General features: G+C 34.9%; 1 protein-coding gene across 1 annotated transcript in view; it reads left to right on the plus strand.

Moving 5' to 3' along the window:
- CTTNBP2 (cortactin binding protein 2) overlaps window positions 1-15,985 on the plus strand; it is a 91,144-nt gene that overhangs the window by 72,467 nt on the left and 2,692 nt on the right. Inside the window, exons 15-22 of the mRNA XM_062583392.1 lie at window positions 1,770-1,922; window positions 2,219-2,406; window positions 5,964-6,142; window positions 9,738-9,943; window positions 10,187-10,372; window positions 12,179-12,239; window positions 13,177-13,309; window positions 15,205-15,306. Of these exons, the coding sequence (XP_062439376.1) occupies window positions 1,770-1,922; window positions 2,219-2,406; window positions 5,964-6,142; window positions 9,738-9,943; window positions 10,187-10,372; window positions 12,179-12,239; window positions 13,177-13,309; window positions 15,205-15,306 (1,208 nt within the window). The remainder of the gene's footprint in view (window positions 1-1,769; window positions 1,923-2,218; window positions 2,407-5,963; window positions 6,143-9,737; window positions 9,944-10,186; window positions 10,373-12,178; window positions 12,240-13,176; window positions 13,310-15,204; window positions 15,307-15,985) is intronic.

Raw genomic sequence — 15,985 nt, forward strand, 5'->3', positions numbered from 1 at the left:
GCTTCAATAGAATTGAGAGATAGGAAGCCTTTTGCTTGATCACCAAGAGTTCTAGCACCAGTATCTCCAGTTCAATCAAAACCTCAAAATATTCAAAGGCTGATCTACATCTACCCCACCTTCTAGCACAAATGCCTAATGTGTTATTGCCAAGCTTTAAAGTGTGAGGAAATTTCTATTTTCTGCTGGAGCTCAATCATTTGCTTTCTCCTGGCAGATACCAAATTTGCAAAGAGTGTTGCCCTTACTGTCAAAAATGCTAAGCAAGTTCAGAGGTAAGTGATACAAAGCAAATAAGACTAGAATATTCCACAGATTGTATTAGAACTGATCTGGTTTTAATATAATTACTGATCATCAGAAACTTATGTGACAATTTTGACCTTAGGTCTTGATTAACTTAGCCAGAAGTAAAGAGGGTGAAATCACTGAGTCTGTTGTCTAGGTACTGCATGGGGCAACTATTTTACAGCCCCTTAACATATGAGACATTTTTTAAAAATTAGGTAGATGTCCCTCTTCTTTTTTTTCCTTCATTTTCAAATGATTCCTGTTGAAAGCCTATTCCAGGCTGTATTCCTTTGTTTAAAATCTGATTTCTAGCCTGAATCTATAATGTGTGTAGTTTATATGTTTGCTCTCTTGACAGTATTTTAAGTTTGCTTATTTCTTTTAAATAACTGTTTCCCATTCTTAATGTTTACATGTAGAGTATATATGTTTTTTATTTAGAGAACCTCCTTGTTCTGCTGCAAATTTTGTTTTTCCTACAAAACAAGAAGACTGCACAATATTATAAACCTATTTGTTCCAGACTCCCTATGTGCTAGAGCTTTGTGTATTCTGTGATGAAGATTGTGGTCCCTTCTGATTTTAGCCCATTGAGTTATTCGAGTTTTTTTTGAATTACCCACACAGTAACTGTGATTCATGTGTTCTTATGTGTTAGCCGTTCTGATTTTGCCCTATTCCTCAACTTTATCTTCAATGACGGTCTTAATATCGCCTTCAAAAAGTTCAGAAACAGAGCAAGGTGCGTAAGGCAAGCCTTTTATTTAACACTAATATTGCAGAACCTTCCTTGGGGGGGTTGTGTTCTAGGAACATCTGCAAAGGCAATATCTTTCTAGGATATAAGATCTTGAAATCAGAAAAAAATAAATGAAAAGATTTGGAATGTGATAAAATGAAATATGTATAATTTTAATAGCTTTTAGTTCAGAAGCTACTATTTATGTCTCAACCTGGCTGTGATTATCTGGATCATTCTTAGAGAAGGAAGTTCTGAAGAGAGGGCAGTAAGAGACAAGTAGGCATTCTCACAAAATGAATAGAAGTTTTTTAGGAACATGGAATATTCTGAATCCATTTATCGCTGCATGGTGTAAAGAGTTCTTGTTATAAGATTAAGAATATTAGAGCAAATGATAAGAAATGTTCCCAGAGATACTTTTGGCCTGCTAGCTTTTCTGCTGTGTTTCTGGTGTACAGAAATTGATTGTATATATGAAGACCAATAGCTATTTCAGGGGTTTTTTAATAATAGCATTCACTTCTTGTTTACTTGCTGTACAATGTAATATTCTTTCAGTTGTTGGATTTTATATTCCTGGTTTTAAATGTATTTTATTGGTCTGTCTGCTTCTGTGAAAATGTTAAAAAGGCAAAAAAGTGTTTTGTTGCTCAAGCAATGATAAAATCTGTATACATAAATAAAAATGAATTTTCCTAAGTAGATATTAATGTGTTTTTTTATATATATATTTCAGCTTGTTTGGTCCCAGTTAAACAGCCTCCTGTAAACAAGACAACAATTGTGATTTTAGAAAATCTGGAGAGAGCTTCTTTATCTGAATTACTAGGAGATTTTCTGGCACCTCTTGAGAATCGTAGTTCGGAAAATCCTTGCACTATTCAAAGAGGTATTTAAAGAATTTGGGATAAAGGAATGTTTTTACTGTGTACAAGTTGTATTATAATAATGCATAGTAATAATAATACATAGCAAATAGAGAACTTAGAGGAGAAAATGTCATTAGTTCGGTTTTTATTTATTATTGCAAACATAACTGTTCTCAGACAAATATAACATACTTTAAGGGTAGTGCATTTATATTTTTTTTTCTTTCTAATTATGTCAGTGGTTCTTGCCATTATGTAAAAACACTTTTAAGCTTTGAGTAGAATTTCAGTAAAATGTTTTATGGTTCATTTTTAGCAAATGGAGTTTCTGATGCCTTTTACTTTCATGAGAACTGCTTTTTATTGGGGACAATCACGAAGTGTCATCTTCATGGCTCTGACCTGCTGGTTCAGCAACATTTCCGTTGGGTCCAGCTTCGGTGGGATGGGGAACCAATGCGTGGCTTACTTCAAAGGTTTTTAAGAAGAAAAGTTATAAGCAAGGTAAGAACAATTAGAATTGTCATCGGTATTTTGTCCATCACCAAGTCTGTGAAATACGTACAGTGATAATGCTAAAAGCTGAGCAGATAACTAAGTTCTTCAGGAAAATAACATTCTTTCAGTTTTTACTGAAAGCAGTGAGAATACTAACTTCGTACCAAAAGCTACCTTCAAATAAGCAAAACAAATACAATATCTATTTCAGGAATAAATGGGTTATGTATCTGCAAATATTGTGGTTGGCCTCATGTAGGAAGGTGTTTGGCCCTGGTTGATCGTCATAAATACACAGGTAGGCTGCAAATAATAATGCAATGGATACTTGCATCTACTGCATGAAAACCTCCTTCAGTATTTTTTCTCATCTTGTATGTGAGCACTTGAGTTAAAATCTGTTCAGCAAATGTAAAATCTCTTTCTTAATGAATTTTTATATACTTCTAAAATAAGCTAGTTGTGTGTCCTCTGTGTATGGTTCAAGTTTTACGCAGTAAAATGAGTTTCCATAAGCAAATCAAGGAAAAGAGAAGTGAAAATGTGTAAGTAGGGAGGGAAGTTGTTCAGAGCTAATAGGTCTGCAAAAGCTGGAAGAAGAGGCCAGAAGATAATAAAGATGGGTAAGTCTGCTTTTATATAAATAAATAGAGGATGGGAAATAAAGTGAAAGATGTGGGCAAAAGCAGAATCGTAAAATTTTGAAAATTATTTGGAAGAAGATGATACCAATGTGATAGCAGCTATTGCAGACAGGCAGTGTTAGGGAGGAACTAAACACTATGAGAGAGCTTAATCAGAACAGCTGCAAAGGAAAATAATCTTGGCAGCAGAGTTTTGGACAGGCTTTAAAAAGGAAATTGCTCTAGGAGCAGGAAAAACTGTCAGCAGTAAAGAGTCCTTGTCAGGAACAGCAGACCTATTGTCAGTTCTAAGTGTATAACTGTATGTGTGTCTTGGTTGCCCTTGACGATGTCAGCTCTTTTATCCTGCACCACAGTCCTCATCTTTAAAAATTCACTAACTCAAAGAGATTGTAAAGATGAAATCTGTGGTACCTAAACATGTCAAGTATTATAATGCGGAAAAATATTCCTAGATATTTTGTAGTTATATTCTGTATTCCTATTCTTGCTCTGGAGAAGCGGAACCCTAACAGAGCATTTTTTAAAAAAGGAAAAGCAGCTGCATTTCTCTGGTTACTTTTTTTTCAGGTGCATAGCTATTTGTCTTCTAAGTAATTTTTTACATTTTCTGAAATGGTGTTTACTTTTTTCCATGAGCTATAAATATTTAATAAGCAGGAATCATTATGAGTGCTTGTATGGTTGAGGATCCGAATGGTTTCCAGAAGCCTGGCAAAGGATGGGGGGGATAGCAGTTGTGTGTAGGCCAGAAAGAGGGGATAGTAGAAGCCGGTTTCTTGCAGCTACAGCTAATACTGGAATGAGATACAGGCCAGAGGACAGTGCAACAAAAGCATGCAGCAGAATTCCCTTCCATCTTCTTGAGGAGAAAGATTTCATTCTCAAGCCTTCACTGAAGAATATCTAAAATGGATTTAAGCTTGTTTGTAAAAGGACAGGAACACTTCAATGCTAGATCACTCAAGATCTAGAAAAGAACTATCTTCAGTTGAGCACAGGGCCAAAAAATACAGCAGTGCAATGTGCAAACAACTGGAGAAGCAATGGAAACTTGACTTCATCAAAGAACAAGGTTGGATCAAACTTATTCTTCCAAATTACTGTGGCTACCTCAACTTGCAGCATCATATTAACAGATGTCATTTTCAGGTTGTTTTATTTAGGCTAAAAACAGTCCTCAGTCTCATAGATTAGAGTCTGAGAATGTAATAGGTCTCTACCTCTGACTAAAGCTGAATAGAGTTTGGGTAAGCATCTCATTACATTTCTTTTCTCTAAAGCATGCATGCTCACAGTGGCTATTTAGAGAAAAAAGACGTTTCTCTTCCTGTAGCTTCCCTAGTTAAATAATGAATACAAATGTCCAGTGTGTTAACATATCTTACGGTTTGTTTATGCATGTGCCATATGTAATCTCTAATGCCAGTTGGTGTGAATCTGAAAATAGCAGAGTCTAGTGTTAAAAATAGAAGAAAGATTAGTCTAAAGCAAAGTAAAACCACATTCATCATTTGAAAAATCAGCTATTTCAAAGATCCGTGCTCTTGTATTCTAATACCTTGTTTGTCCTTAATATTCATGTTTTCAAATTAAAAGCTCTTTTCCCTAATTTGAGGAATTTATTTAGAATTCTTGTGAAGAGAATTAAATCAGTTTAAATGATTTTCTACATTGACATTAAACTGTTCACCTGTAGACTTTGTGTTAGTAGGTCAAGAAACTCGGACTTCAGTGCTGGCAAATACTATCCCTAGTGCATCTTTTAATACTTCCTCTGTTCCAGAGGATAATCCTAGGATTAGAATGAAGACTGTAATTTGGGTTTAGATGAGATAGAAGATCTTTCTGATGAAATAATTTTCCTTTAACAAGGCATACCAAAAAATTTAAGTCTTAGAAGAGGGCATTTTTTGTTGCTCCCAAATATAAAATCAATACAGGAATCGTCTGAGAACCTGCCTAGATTAGACTTCCCTGTTCAGTGTGGAACATTCAGTGTTCTTTTATATATCCTATTTATATTATATACATTGCATAAGAAATGGGAGATGCCTCTTGTCACTCTAGTTTTAAACACCACAGAAAAAGCAGTTCTGACAAATGTGTTTCAGTTTCCCACAAGAAATTAAAAACACATCAATTGGAAATTCAGTTAGAGTATTTTACCTCAGTTTTCAACAGCAGTTTGTACACAGAAAGCTTATTAGTTCCACAGTAGTTTTGGCTATTGTTATAAAGGTTCAGAAACTTTAAAAACTTTCCAGTTCGAGGCTGTAGAGAAACAGATCTGTGTCTGCTAACATGGAAAAAAGGGTTATGTTTCAAAGAATCTCTGAATGAAGTACTGTATGCATGTATTCCAAACTCTGTGATAATTCTGTCATCTTCACTTAAATAATCGTTTGACAAAAAAATAGTCTTTAAATTTTTTTTTCTCTTCACTGCTTTTCACTTTTCCTCTATTTCTATTTGTACAGTGAGGCCTTAACTTTTCATTATGAAAGCAGACTTTATTTGAAATAATATTTCTTTAGGCTTCCAGAAGGTATCTTTAGGAATACATGGGTTTTTTGTATCCAAATTTGGAAGTCACGTGTTTTTGTTTCCCATCCCTGGTGTATATTATGTTACATATAATATTGGATATTATAGGTCACTGCACAAATCTGTGCTAGCAAAATATTTGAAATATTTATTGATAAGGAGATATCTTTTAATGTGTGGCTAGGAAAATAGAGTTTAATACAACAAGAATCCTGTGTGCTTGATAAAAAGGCTTGATTAGTTTTTGATTGTTCCTCATTTTCATAACATTAACATGCTGGGGATTGGGGGAACAACCTTTCTTGGGATTTCAAGGAAAGCATTCTTGGTAGAGGTCTTAGGTCGTGTCAATCATCTTTTCTCTTTCTGTAGTTCAGAGGCAAAGTACCTCCTCCATGCGATCCTGTGTGCAAGATCATAGACTGGATTCTTGCTGTTTGGCACCAGCTGAACTCTTGCTTATCACGTCTAGGAGCACCTGAAGCACTTATGGGGCCAAAACACTTCTTCTCTTGTCCAGTGGTGCCTGGTCATGGCCAAGTGACAGTGAAGTAAGATTTCTGTTTCCTATTTGACACTGTTAAGTGCAAATTATGTACTTATTATGAATGTTTCAACTATATTTCTCCCTAAACCCATCCATTTGACACCAAAGTTATTTTCTGACACAGGAGCTCTAAAGTATTACTTGTACTAGAATGACTAATTCTGCTTAACCCTTTAAGGTTTTTGTTCTTCATTTCAAGACCATGCTGTAAAGAAAACTGCATTAGGAAACAGATCAAACTAAGATGCAGACTTCTGAGCTAGAAGAGTTGGTAAAGCTTCCTTTTGAAGTCACATATGAGAGAAATCTGGAGAAGTGGGATGCATTTTCACCCATCATTTTTTAAACACATGTACAATTTCACAAATAATTTAGCTTCATAAATAAGGTAGCTGTATGCTATTTCAGCTATATGCTTGGTCAGATGCCCAGTAAAATAGAAGAATAAAGATTTTCTTTCTTTTTCTGCTAAGTGCACATTGCTTTCATTACAACTTTTCTGGGAATTCAATTAATACAAGAAATAGTTACAGAATTTTAAATGTATTAATTTTTAATCAAAAATAAAATTTACTAATTAAAATATTGCTTGACTATATTAGAATGTAATGAGCCTTAATTGATACTCAAACTTATCCAAAACTCAATGTATTCGTTTCTTGAGATGTGGCATTATGAAATTATTACTTTTCTCACCATGCTCCATGACATTCTTCTTAATTGCCAGTTCTGTTCACTGTTGATGATGATTCTCTCCTGTACCAGTTTGGCCCTTATTCCAGGATCCTCTACTTTGCCTGTGTTTCTGGCTTTCTCTTCTTTTGCTCTGTTTGCAGAATCTTATAAATTTTTCTTACTCATTCTCTTCTCTTTCTAAAAACACAGATTTTATAGTATCCAGAGTAACTATGAAAATCTAAATGTGAATTTAGCATGGGTTTCAAAGTTTATGGTTGCTGTGAAATAAACCATGAAATAAGGTGTACTATGCATCTATCTCTTGTCTTACTCTTGAATCACATCCTCTGAAATGTCTTAATCATTTATTTATTTCAATGACATTAGTAGAGGATGGAGAAATTGTTAAGATTCCTTAACTATTCATTTCTGACTTTGGAATTTCTTCTAAGTGTAATCCTGACTGGATTCAAATACTTTATTTTGAGATTATTAGTGGATCCCCATAATGTCTTTTACTCTTATGATAGTGATATGCCATCTGACTCTTCATTTTAATGTAGGTTTTTGTCCACCAATAAACAATTAAAAAGAACAGCTGCAGTGAGCATTTACTGGATGTGTCTGGTTTGGCAGCATGATGGCTAAGAGTAACAAGCAATAAATAAATTTCATTAGCAGTTCACTGGCTGCTACTATTTCAATCTAATTGAACAATAAACTCTTAAAGCCATAGAGGCAGCTGTTTCATCTCTCTGATTTTGGAAGTTACAATTTAGGGTGTAGAACCATGAATAACTCCGTTGATGCACCATGTTGTTGCCATTCCTCTCCTCTTGCCCCTCCTCTCCACTGTGCTGTCATGCTGCTTTTTGCGTTTTTGGAGCCTCACTGAATCAGTTCATTCACTAATACAGTAGGCATCTATCCACAAACTGGGATTGTTCTGGAGTAGGTGAGGGGGTTAAATCTTGCTGATGACTAATATTAGAGTTAGCACAACATACATGGTAGAAGCAGGCAGCTGGGACAGAGGGAGTGAGAGAGAGAATTTTATTTGCATTTCCTTTCCATTTCCTCATTTCCTTTTCATTTCCTCATTTCCTTTTTCAGCTGAAATGAGATGTAAATTGTTTCATGCTGCATGCTGTTTCATGTAGCTTCACAAGTTCTGGAGAATAGATTTTTTTTTTTTTTTTTTTTTTTAAGGAGTGGAAGGTGCTGTTCTTTTGGAAATATCAGATATATCAAAGAATTCGGGACTTAATCAAGATGTGCAGAAATGAAAAGCAAACGTAGGGCTGAATTTAAATGAAGGGCTGGAATTTTATTAAGAGAGGATGGCATTGTACAGCCATCCTTTCTTACAAGCCCACCAGTGCTGACTATTAGATTAGCATGAGCTAAATTAGTATTTGTTATGTTTGCTATGCTTGCTTCTGACCAGTCACATTGGCAATATTGCAGAGTGCCAAAAGCTTGCACAAGCAGAAATCAACAGATAAAGTTGATAATTCTTTATTAGTAAAATGAAAGCAATTGCTTACTTGGGTAGCTTAACTCAGCAGGCAGAAACAAATTATGTATATAGAGTGGTGTCATAGCATCATCCTGAGGAAGCTTCAAGGAATATCTCAAATATGCATTTTATACCTTATTTTATTAACTTTTCTAATTCATGTCCTAAGTAATGCTGGCTGCACAAGCAACTTTTATCAGACTTGTACCTCCACTTTGTTACCAGCTATATATCATAAAACGTTAATCTTATGCTTCATAACTAACCAAAGATATTTATAACAAGTGACTAATGAACTCTAACTTTAAAAGGTCCTATATTTTCTTTTTAACTAGCCAAAAAGTCCCCATAGACTTCTGGATAATAAGGCTTTGTGTATCAACAGACCACCAAAACAGTTCATTTAAGTCAGACAGACATTTTGGCCTTCTTCTTTGGATGAATTTATGTAATGCTGAAACACAGCATTATAGCCTATAATTTCTTACAGACCTTCTTCAATATAAGCCTTACGACTCTCAGTCTTATTATCTTCTTCCCATAAGGTGTATGGGAGGAGGTGGGGGGAAGATCAGAATTCGGTCTAAAACAGATAATCTCACTATCTGTTATAGTTGTGAGCTCAGTTTCACTCCTGAAACTCCTGACCTTTATCCTTTGAGAACCATGAGCTGTAACAAATAATATTTATTTGCTAAGATTAATTTTTCACTCCTGTGCTAAAACAATCTAATACTTATAATCTGTGAGAAAAGCAAAAATCCCACAAGAGCCTTGTCTCATTGAATCAAATTTTTGTAATCAGACCCAGTCTCTAAACCAGACAATCTGGAAAATCCTTAGCATCCTGGAAGCACAGTTCACCATAGATCAAATGAACATGAGGAGAGCAAGGCAACTGTATGTATAGAAAGCTGTTCTTCTAAGCTGGATAAATTTGTAAATGGAAGAATACTGGAAAGGGTATGATCATAATCAAATGGCTCCTTTTTTCCATTGTGGCAACAAATAGGCAATGAATGAACATGGAAACCTCTCTGTGCACTGGCAAAGGTGAATGGTTCTTTGTCAGGAACATGCATCTTTCTGAAATATTCTCACTTTTATCCTTAAAATGGAAAGGATGTTTTATAGTCCTTATCTGAAGGAAGGAAAGCATCAGATGATAAACAGTTTTCCAAAGCAATCTGAAAAAAGTTAGGTCAAAAAAATGAGTATTAAAAACAAAAAAGAAAAGAAAACTGCTGTAATGAAATCACTTCCACTCTCAAATAGGGTACAGTAAGTAGTCCAAAATATTTATGCTTCCTGAAAACACAAAATGTGATATGCTACCCTAAACATAAAAATTATAGGTTTGATAGTTTTCCCTGGAGCCAAATGATTTATTTATTTGCCCTAGGTGGATGTCCAAGTTATGGAATGCTGTGATAGCTCCCAGAGTTCAAGAAGCAATACTCTCCAGAGCCTCTGTGAAAAGACCATCTGTACCAGGACAAACAACAGCCAAAAAAGGCCCTAGCCAAGGTCAACAGGCTGTTGTTAAAGCTGCTCTCAGTATCTTGCTAAATAAAGCTGTTCTACATGGCTGTCCTCTTCCCAGAACAGGTAACAGTGAACAGGCTGAGAGGCAAGTAGTTGTATATTGCAGTTGAAGTGAGACTTTAACTGTTTGATACTTAAAAAATAAAATAATAATAATAAAAATCTGGGAAACATAATTTTAGTTATGATAGAAGGTATATGGTTAAAACCATTTATTGTAACTAAACTAAGTAGTTACGTGAGCAGTCAAATAAGCAACATTTGCAACAGCCAGTTCTTTTAAACATTGTTCTAATCTTGTTTCAGAGCTAGATAACTATATAGCAGATTTCAAGGGAGGAAATTTCCCTTTATCCATGGTTTCCAGCTACAAAAATTGTGGTAAGAAAAGAGGTGAGAATGCTTCTTGGAGAAAAGTAAGCACAAGTCCTCGCAAAAAGTCAGGCCACTTATCCTCCCAGTCATGGAATAAGCAGGAGACAAATACTGAAGGTAAAGCTTTCTATTTGAATTCTGAAAAAAAGGTATGCTCTTTTTCAAAAAAAGAAGGTGGGGGGTGGGCTGGATAGATATACATCTAAATTATTTTTGTGTCATGAATTTAAAATTCTCAATTAAAACAGCATTTGTTTTTATGTTTGCTGGTAAAACTGTCCACACTTTTTGTAATTATTTCTTTGTGACTGAGGTAGTCTAATTAATTCTTTCTTTGTTTGTGCTAATGCCCTTCCTGTTTGGTAATGGAGTGGGCTGTGGCTGAGATGGTGGGAAATTGAGCAATGGCTTCACCTCATATGACCTGGAACGATGCTCTGTCATTCTTCCCGCTGCTGGAGGAAAGGAAGCTTCATTTCTGTATCGTTTCCCTTCTCCACCCATCAATTCTGCACCTGATTTACAGTACACACAGAAAAATATTCTTTTTACACATGCTTTCTATCTTCATTACACTAATTTTGATGATATAAACCTGGCTAAAATAAATGCATTTGTGCATCTTCACATTATAGACCTCTTGTTCTGTCATTTTAGATAAGCTGAACAGAGTAACTTAGAACTCCTGGAGCGGAAGGAAGATCTTTGAGTTTTAAATTGAAGATTTTTTGTTTTTTACTTTGCAGAAGATAAATTAAAAAATTCTGTGTAGCCAGAACGACTGTAAAGTTTTTAAGAGGCTGCCATGTCATTTTAAGTATGCTGCTTGATGAGAGAATTTAATGTGATTGGGATTATGCATATGCATGAATGTGGCAGTGATATTAGTAGCTGACTCTCCTGAAATACCTTTTCATCTCAAAATCATAAGCCACTGGCAGTTTAGTACAAAGGAATAATATCTGGATATGTGCAGTAGGAATGCACATTCTTTAAAAGTATATTCTGTCCAGTAATATAATTGAAGAATACCATGTCCACATACTACATCCCACCAGCAGGCTTCCAGTAGACAGAATCAAGTGGGTTATTTTTTGCTTTCAGAAAGTGATTAGGAAGAGAGGAGAGTTAGGAAGGTTTAGAGAGACTTTGTTTCTCTTTGTGTGTTTGTTTTAAGGACAGTATGATTCCAGCCACAGTTATATAATATAAAAAAGACTGAAATACCTGATACCTGGTACTTTTTAATGTTAAATTGAGCAATTCATTTCTTCAGCTCTCATTCGGAGTGAAGAGTGCTTTTTCTGGCTTGCAGCTCAAATGTCCCAGTTTAGCTTGCTATTTCTCCATTTGAATTGTGAACAAATCTAATCCTGCTAAGAGGATTTTGGGAACTCAATAGAAACATAACCTGGAGTAGCATGATTGATACTGTACCTTGTACATAAGGATGCTCTTGGAGTTCTGATAATATCTGGGAATACGAGTTATTTGGGGTAAGGTAGTAAAAACCAGAATGGAGAATTTAATTTTAATAGCCTTTCACTTCTGACTATCAGAATCAAATGTTGTTTCTGATTACAAGTATAAATTACCTGATTTTTTAAAATCCTTTCTTGTTGACAATAATTTCTGCTTGAGAAAACCAGCAGGTATAGTTTCAGTGCCATGCTCAGAAACCTCATGTGCTGTTTTCCCCAAGAGAATGAACAACTCTTGTCCCATTTTGCCATTCTAGACATTCCGTATAGCCCTAAAGCTGATCTAAACAGTTTCAAGGGATGTATTCTGATCCTTGGCAATCCCCATTGATATAATTAGCCTGTAAATGTGAACAGGTTTTCCATGTTCATCACAGATTTTAGAATGAAGAAATCTGCACATCTGGTAATACACTAAAAAGTCAATGTTCTTTTTGTACAGGTGTAAAATCTAAGACTATGTTGCAACCAAACTGTAACAAAAGAGCTTCTCTCTCCACAAAGTAAGCTTTAACCTCTTCTATTTGTAACACTTTGCAAATTGTACTATAAATCAGAACATTATCTTGAACAGATGAAGAGTTTATATTGTTAATGTTTTGGCTCCACATCTGAAGAAAAGAATGCTTATTAATTCTTCTTTCTAGGAGAAAATAAAATCTGAGTCCTTTAATATAATTTTAGAATGCATTTCAATAGTTCTGACCTTGCAGCAATGCGTGTTCTTTATGTATCAGAATAGTCATAGACTATTGAGAATATTATGTAAAACTTTTATTTTGCCATGAAAAGCCAACCTTACGCTTTTTTTTTTTTTTTTTTTTTTTTGCCTGGAGTTATACTTAAAAACCTCCTCTGGCTCTTTTAGCTTACTGAATAGGAATTCAAAATTATATAGTACATGCACTTTAGTCTAAATGATACGGAGTTTCTCTGAGAAGTTTATGAATTAGCCAGAGGGAATTACATTTGAGACTTTGCTTCCAATCTGAAACTTGGATTCCACCATATTCGTAGGCATACATAAAATTCTTTGTGCTTACAGTATGTTTTTTTTTTTCTTTTTAAATTGAAGTGGTTGGGATGAAATCCAAAAAGGAGATCACAATAAAATTAATTGCTCCATTTAAAAAAGAAGAGCGCTCTCTCTGAATATAGTTAGCAGAAGGATCTTGTGTTTCAGATTTGCTAGGATCTAGAGATCCTAGAATTTTAGGGTAGAGAGACTAATTTGCAGAGAAAGTTTGTTATAACAAATATTTACAGTTATTGCTGACAATATATTAGATGTTACTTTCTTTGTTTTAAGTGGTAAAAGTCATTTTCAAGGAATTGGCTTTTTTCCAGAAATGTATAATATTTATTTTTTAATTCTGTATCATAGCTTAATTTTAATTACTCTTTCTCTTGATTTTGTTTTGTTTTGTTTTGTTTTACTAGATCTTCAGACAATGATCAACTGAAAACGTTAGATCTAGAGCAAAGGCTGTCCCTTGGTTCTGATGATGAAGTAGATCTTGTGCAAGAACTTCAAAGTATGTGTTCCAGCAAATCTGAGCCTGATATAAGCAAGGTAAACAGTTTTTAAATAATTTACATTGTTATCATATGCAGCTGTTTGCTACCTGTTTTAAATAAATGTATAATTTATAAATGCTGCTTGAACTGAAGAAAATTATTAAGTTATTTGGAAATAAGCCGAAGTCAATAAGTAATAAATTATACATATGAGAGAATGTGTTCTGGTTCATTATGTATTATTTCAAATTACACCTTCGCTTTCTTGTTCTATATAGATTTTTCAGGGAAGGCTGAAATTTATGGATTCATAAATACTAGAGACAATAATTTTCTCTGCGTTATTGTTCCCTGTGTTACCTTTCATATTTTCACTTCTTCCACTGGGAAACTGTTCTGTAATCTTATTGCCTGTTTGCTTTGTTTAATGTAATCCCATTAGTCATCACAGGACTGGCTCAAAGCTTCTCAACTGTGTAGGCAAAATTGAATTTTGCTGCCCCAGGCAAAAAAGAATGGTTTTGCATGGTTTTTTGTTCATTCTCTTTCTTTTCTTTTTAGTGGCAGAAAGGGTCCTATATGGCGGGGCAGGGGAAGGAGACTAGCAAGAGCCACTAATCTGGGACAAAGTTCTAAACTGGGGTGGGATTTGAGTGGTTATGGGAGGTCTAGCAGAGTAGAAGGTGGAGGCTTGGATCTCTCTCACTTTTCCTTCCACAACCCAAAGCATATTGCCCTCTGTAGTCACAGCTATTTATTCTTTCCTCTTAGCACAGCTGATCCATGTCTTCTCAAACCCCAAGCAAGCACTCTTCTCCAGCTATTGTCTGCTTAAGGCTGCCAGGCTATTGTCTGCTTAAGCTGTGCATCAGCTACTCTAGGATCTCCCTAGACAGCAGTTCTTTTAGTTTTGCTTTATGTATTCTGTTTGTTCTTTGAAGTCAATCAAGATTTTATTAAAAAGGTGCTACGTTTTGGAAGATTTTTTTTAAAAAAAACTTTTACTTAAATCTTTTATTAAGTGTTTTTTCTTTCAGTACTTGCAGACCATGAGTCACATGCACAAAAGCTGGCCAACTAATCCTAGTCAGTTAGCAGGGATTTACTGTATCTATCCTTGAAAGAATGGGATGTGTTTTAAAAAATGGTAACTAACTTAAAATTGTGTTTAAAAACCTGTAAAATGTAATTGCTGGGTTGCTGACAATTCAAGGAAACATGGGTTAGATAAGAAAGAGAATAGATGTCACTATCTTTTGTTCAGTTTCCTCATCATGGGTGGAACCATCAATGGTTGGAATTTCTGCTGCTAATTCCCTAGCTGCCTAACAGAGGCTTCTGTAAGGGTGCTGTTGCATGTTATGCTTTATGTGATCTAATTTCAGGCTGCCATCAAAATAAGTACTTTTACTCTCTCTATTTTGCCCTTTCTCTGTATGTTCCTGTTGCCTCTCTTATGTTGGGATTGAGCACTTTTGAAATTGTAAGATGAATCAGATCAGCTTTCCCCAACATAAAACACCTAGTTTTTGGAGATATCACAAAGCTGGTAAGACTAGATCTGCAGTTGTGTGGTCACTAAATTTGATGGAAAATAGGAGGAAAGAAACATGTAGTAAGAGCAGGAGGAAGGAACAGGATCACTTCTTTAGGTGACATTACTGGCATTGGATAATATTCAGTGTAAACTGCCCTTAAACTCCATTGAATGGTATTGCCCTGGGAATGTACGCTTCCTCTGACAGCAGTCAGTGTTAAATCTGTCTTTCTCTCCTATCTTCCCCACACATACTCAGAAGTAAAGGAAAGATACATTAATCATTCTTCAGATATTTATGTATTGAACTGTACAAAAATTATGTGTAAATCAAGCCAAGACTCCAAAACTTGGCAAGCTGAAACATGATTTCTTCTGTGAATAATAAAAAATTCACTATTTTCTCATTTTAGATTGCAGATTCTAAGGATGAGCTATTGATGTTCAATAGCTCCCAGAACAATCCTATCTATCCAGCAAGTGACAGTAACTCAAGTGAAACAACATCACAAAAGGTAGGTGAATGGCTTTCAGAGTAGGAACAGGGAATGTATCTAAAGTTTCTCCAAAATCTGAACTCCTGATGGGATCCAAAGAATGAGTGTACCAGTGCCCTGTTTATTCCAAGAATGAGCTGTCATTACAAAGGGAATGATTCTTAGGAAACACTGGATACCCTGTGCCAAATTTCTTGCATGTATCTCGATGGAAACTAAAGATTTTGTAAACAACGGATGTATTTGCCTCACAGTTTTTATGTTTACATAAAGCCATCTCCCTAGGCTAAATATTGTTAACATTCCTTCAACAATAAAAGTTATTTTCATCAGATTTTTACAGAAAAGAAAGCTCCAAGATGCCCCGTTTCAGCTTTTTTAACAAGTAAAACTACTTAATGTTTGCAAAAGCGCAGAACATTATTTTTTAATTTCTTAGTGTAAAATTGCTTATTTATGTTTTATTTTTGTACCATCTTTTGTCATGATTACCCAGATATATATGATGTCAAACCACTGCTTTCCTTGGGGTTTTTATGTAAGTAGAATTGAGCTGCTCAGACTACAAAGCTCTCTCTCACTGACAGAAATTTTGAAAAGATATGCTATGCTTTTGTAAAGAGGTTTTTCTTCTATAAAAGGAAGTTATATGCACCTTAGGTTTCATTCTTTGTATACTAATGTAAAAATTACTTTC

The sequence above is a fragment of the Rhea pennata genome, chromosome 1 (assembly GCF_028389875.1).
Source record: "Rhea pennata isolate bPtePen1 chromosome 1, bPtePen1.pri, whole genome shotgun sequence".
Lineage (NCBI taxonomy): Eukaryota > Metazoa > Chordata > Aves > Rheiformes > Rheidae > Rhea > Rhea pennata.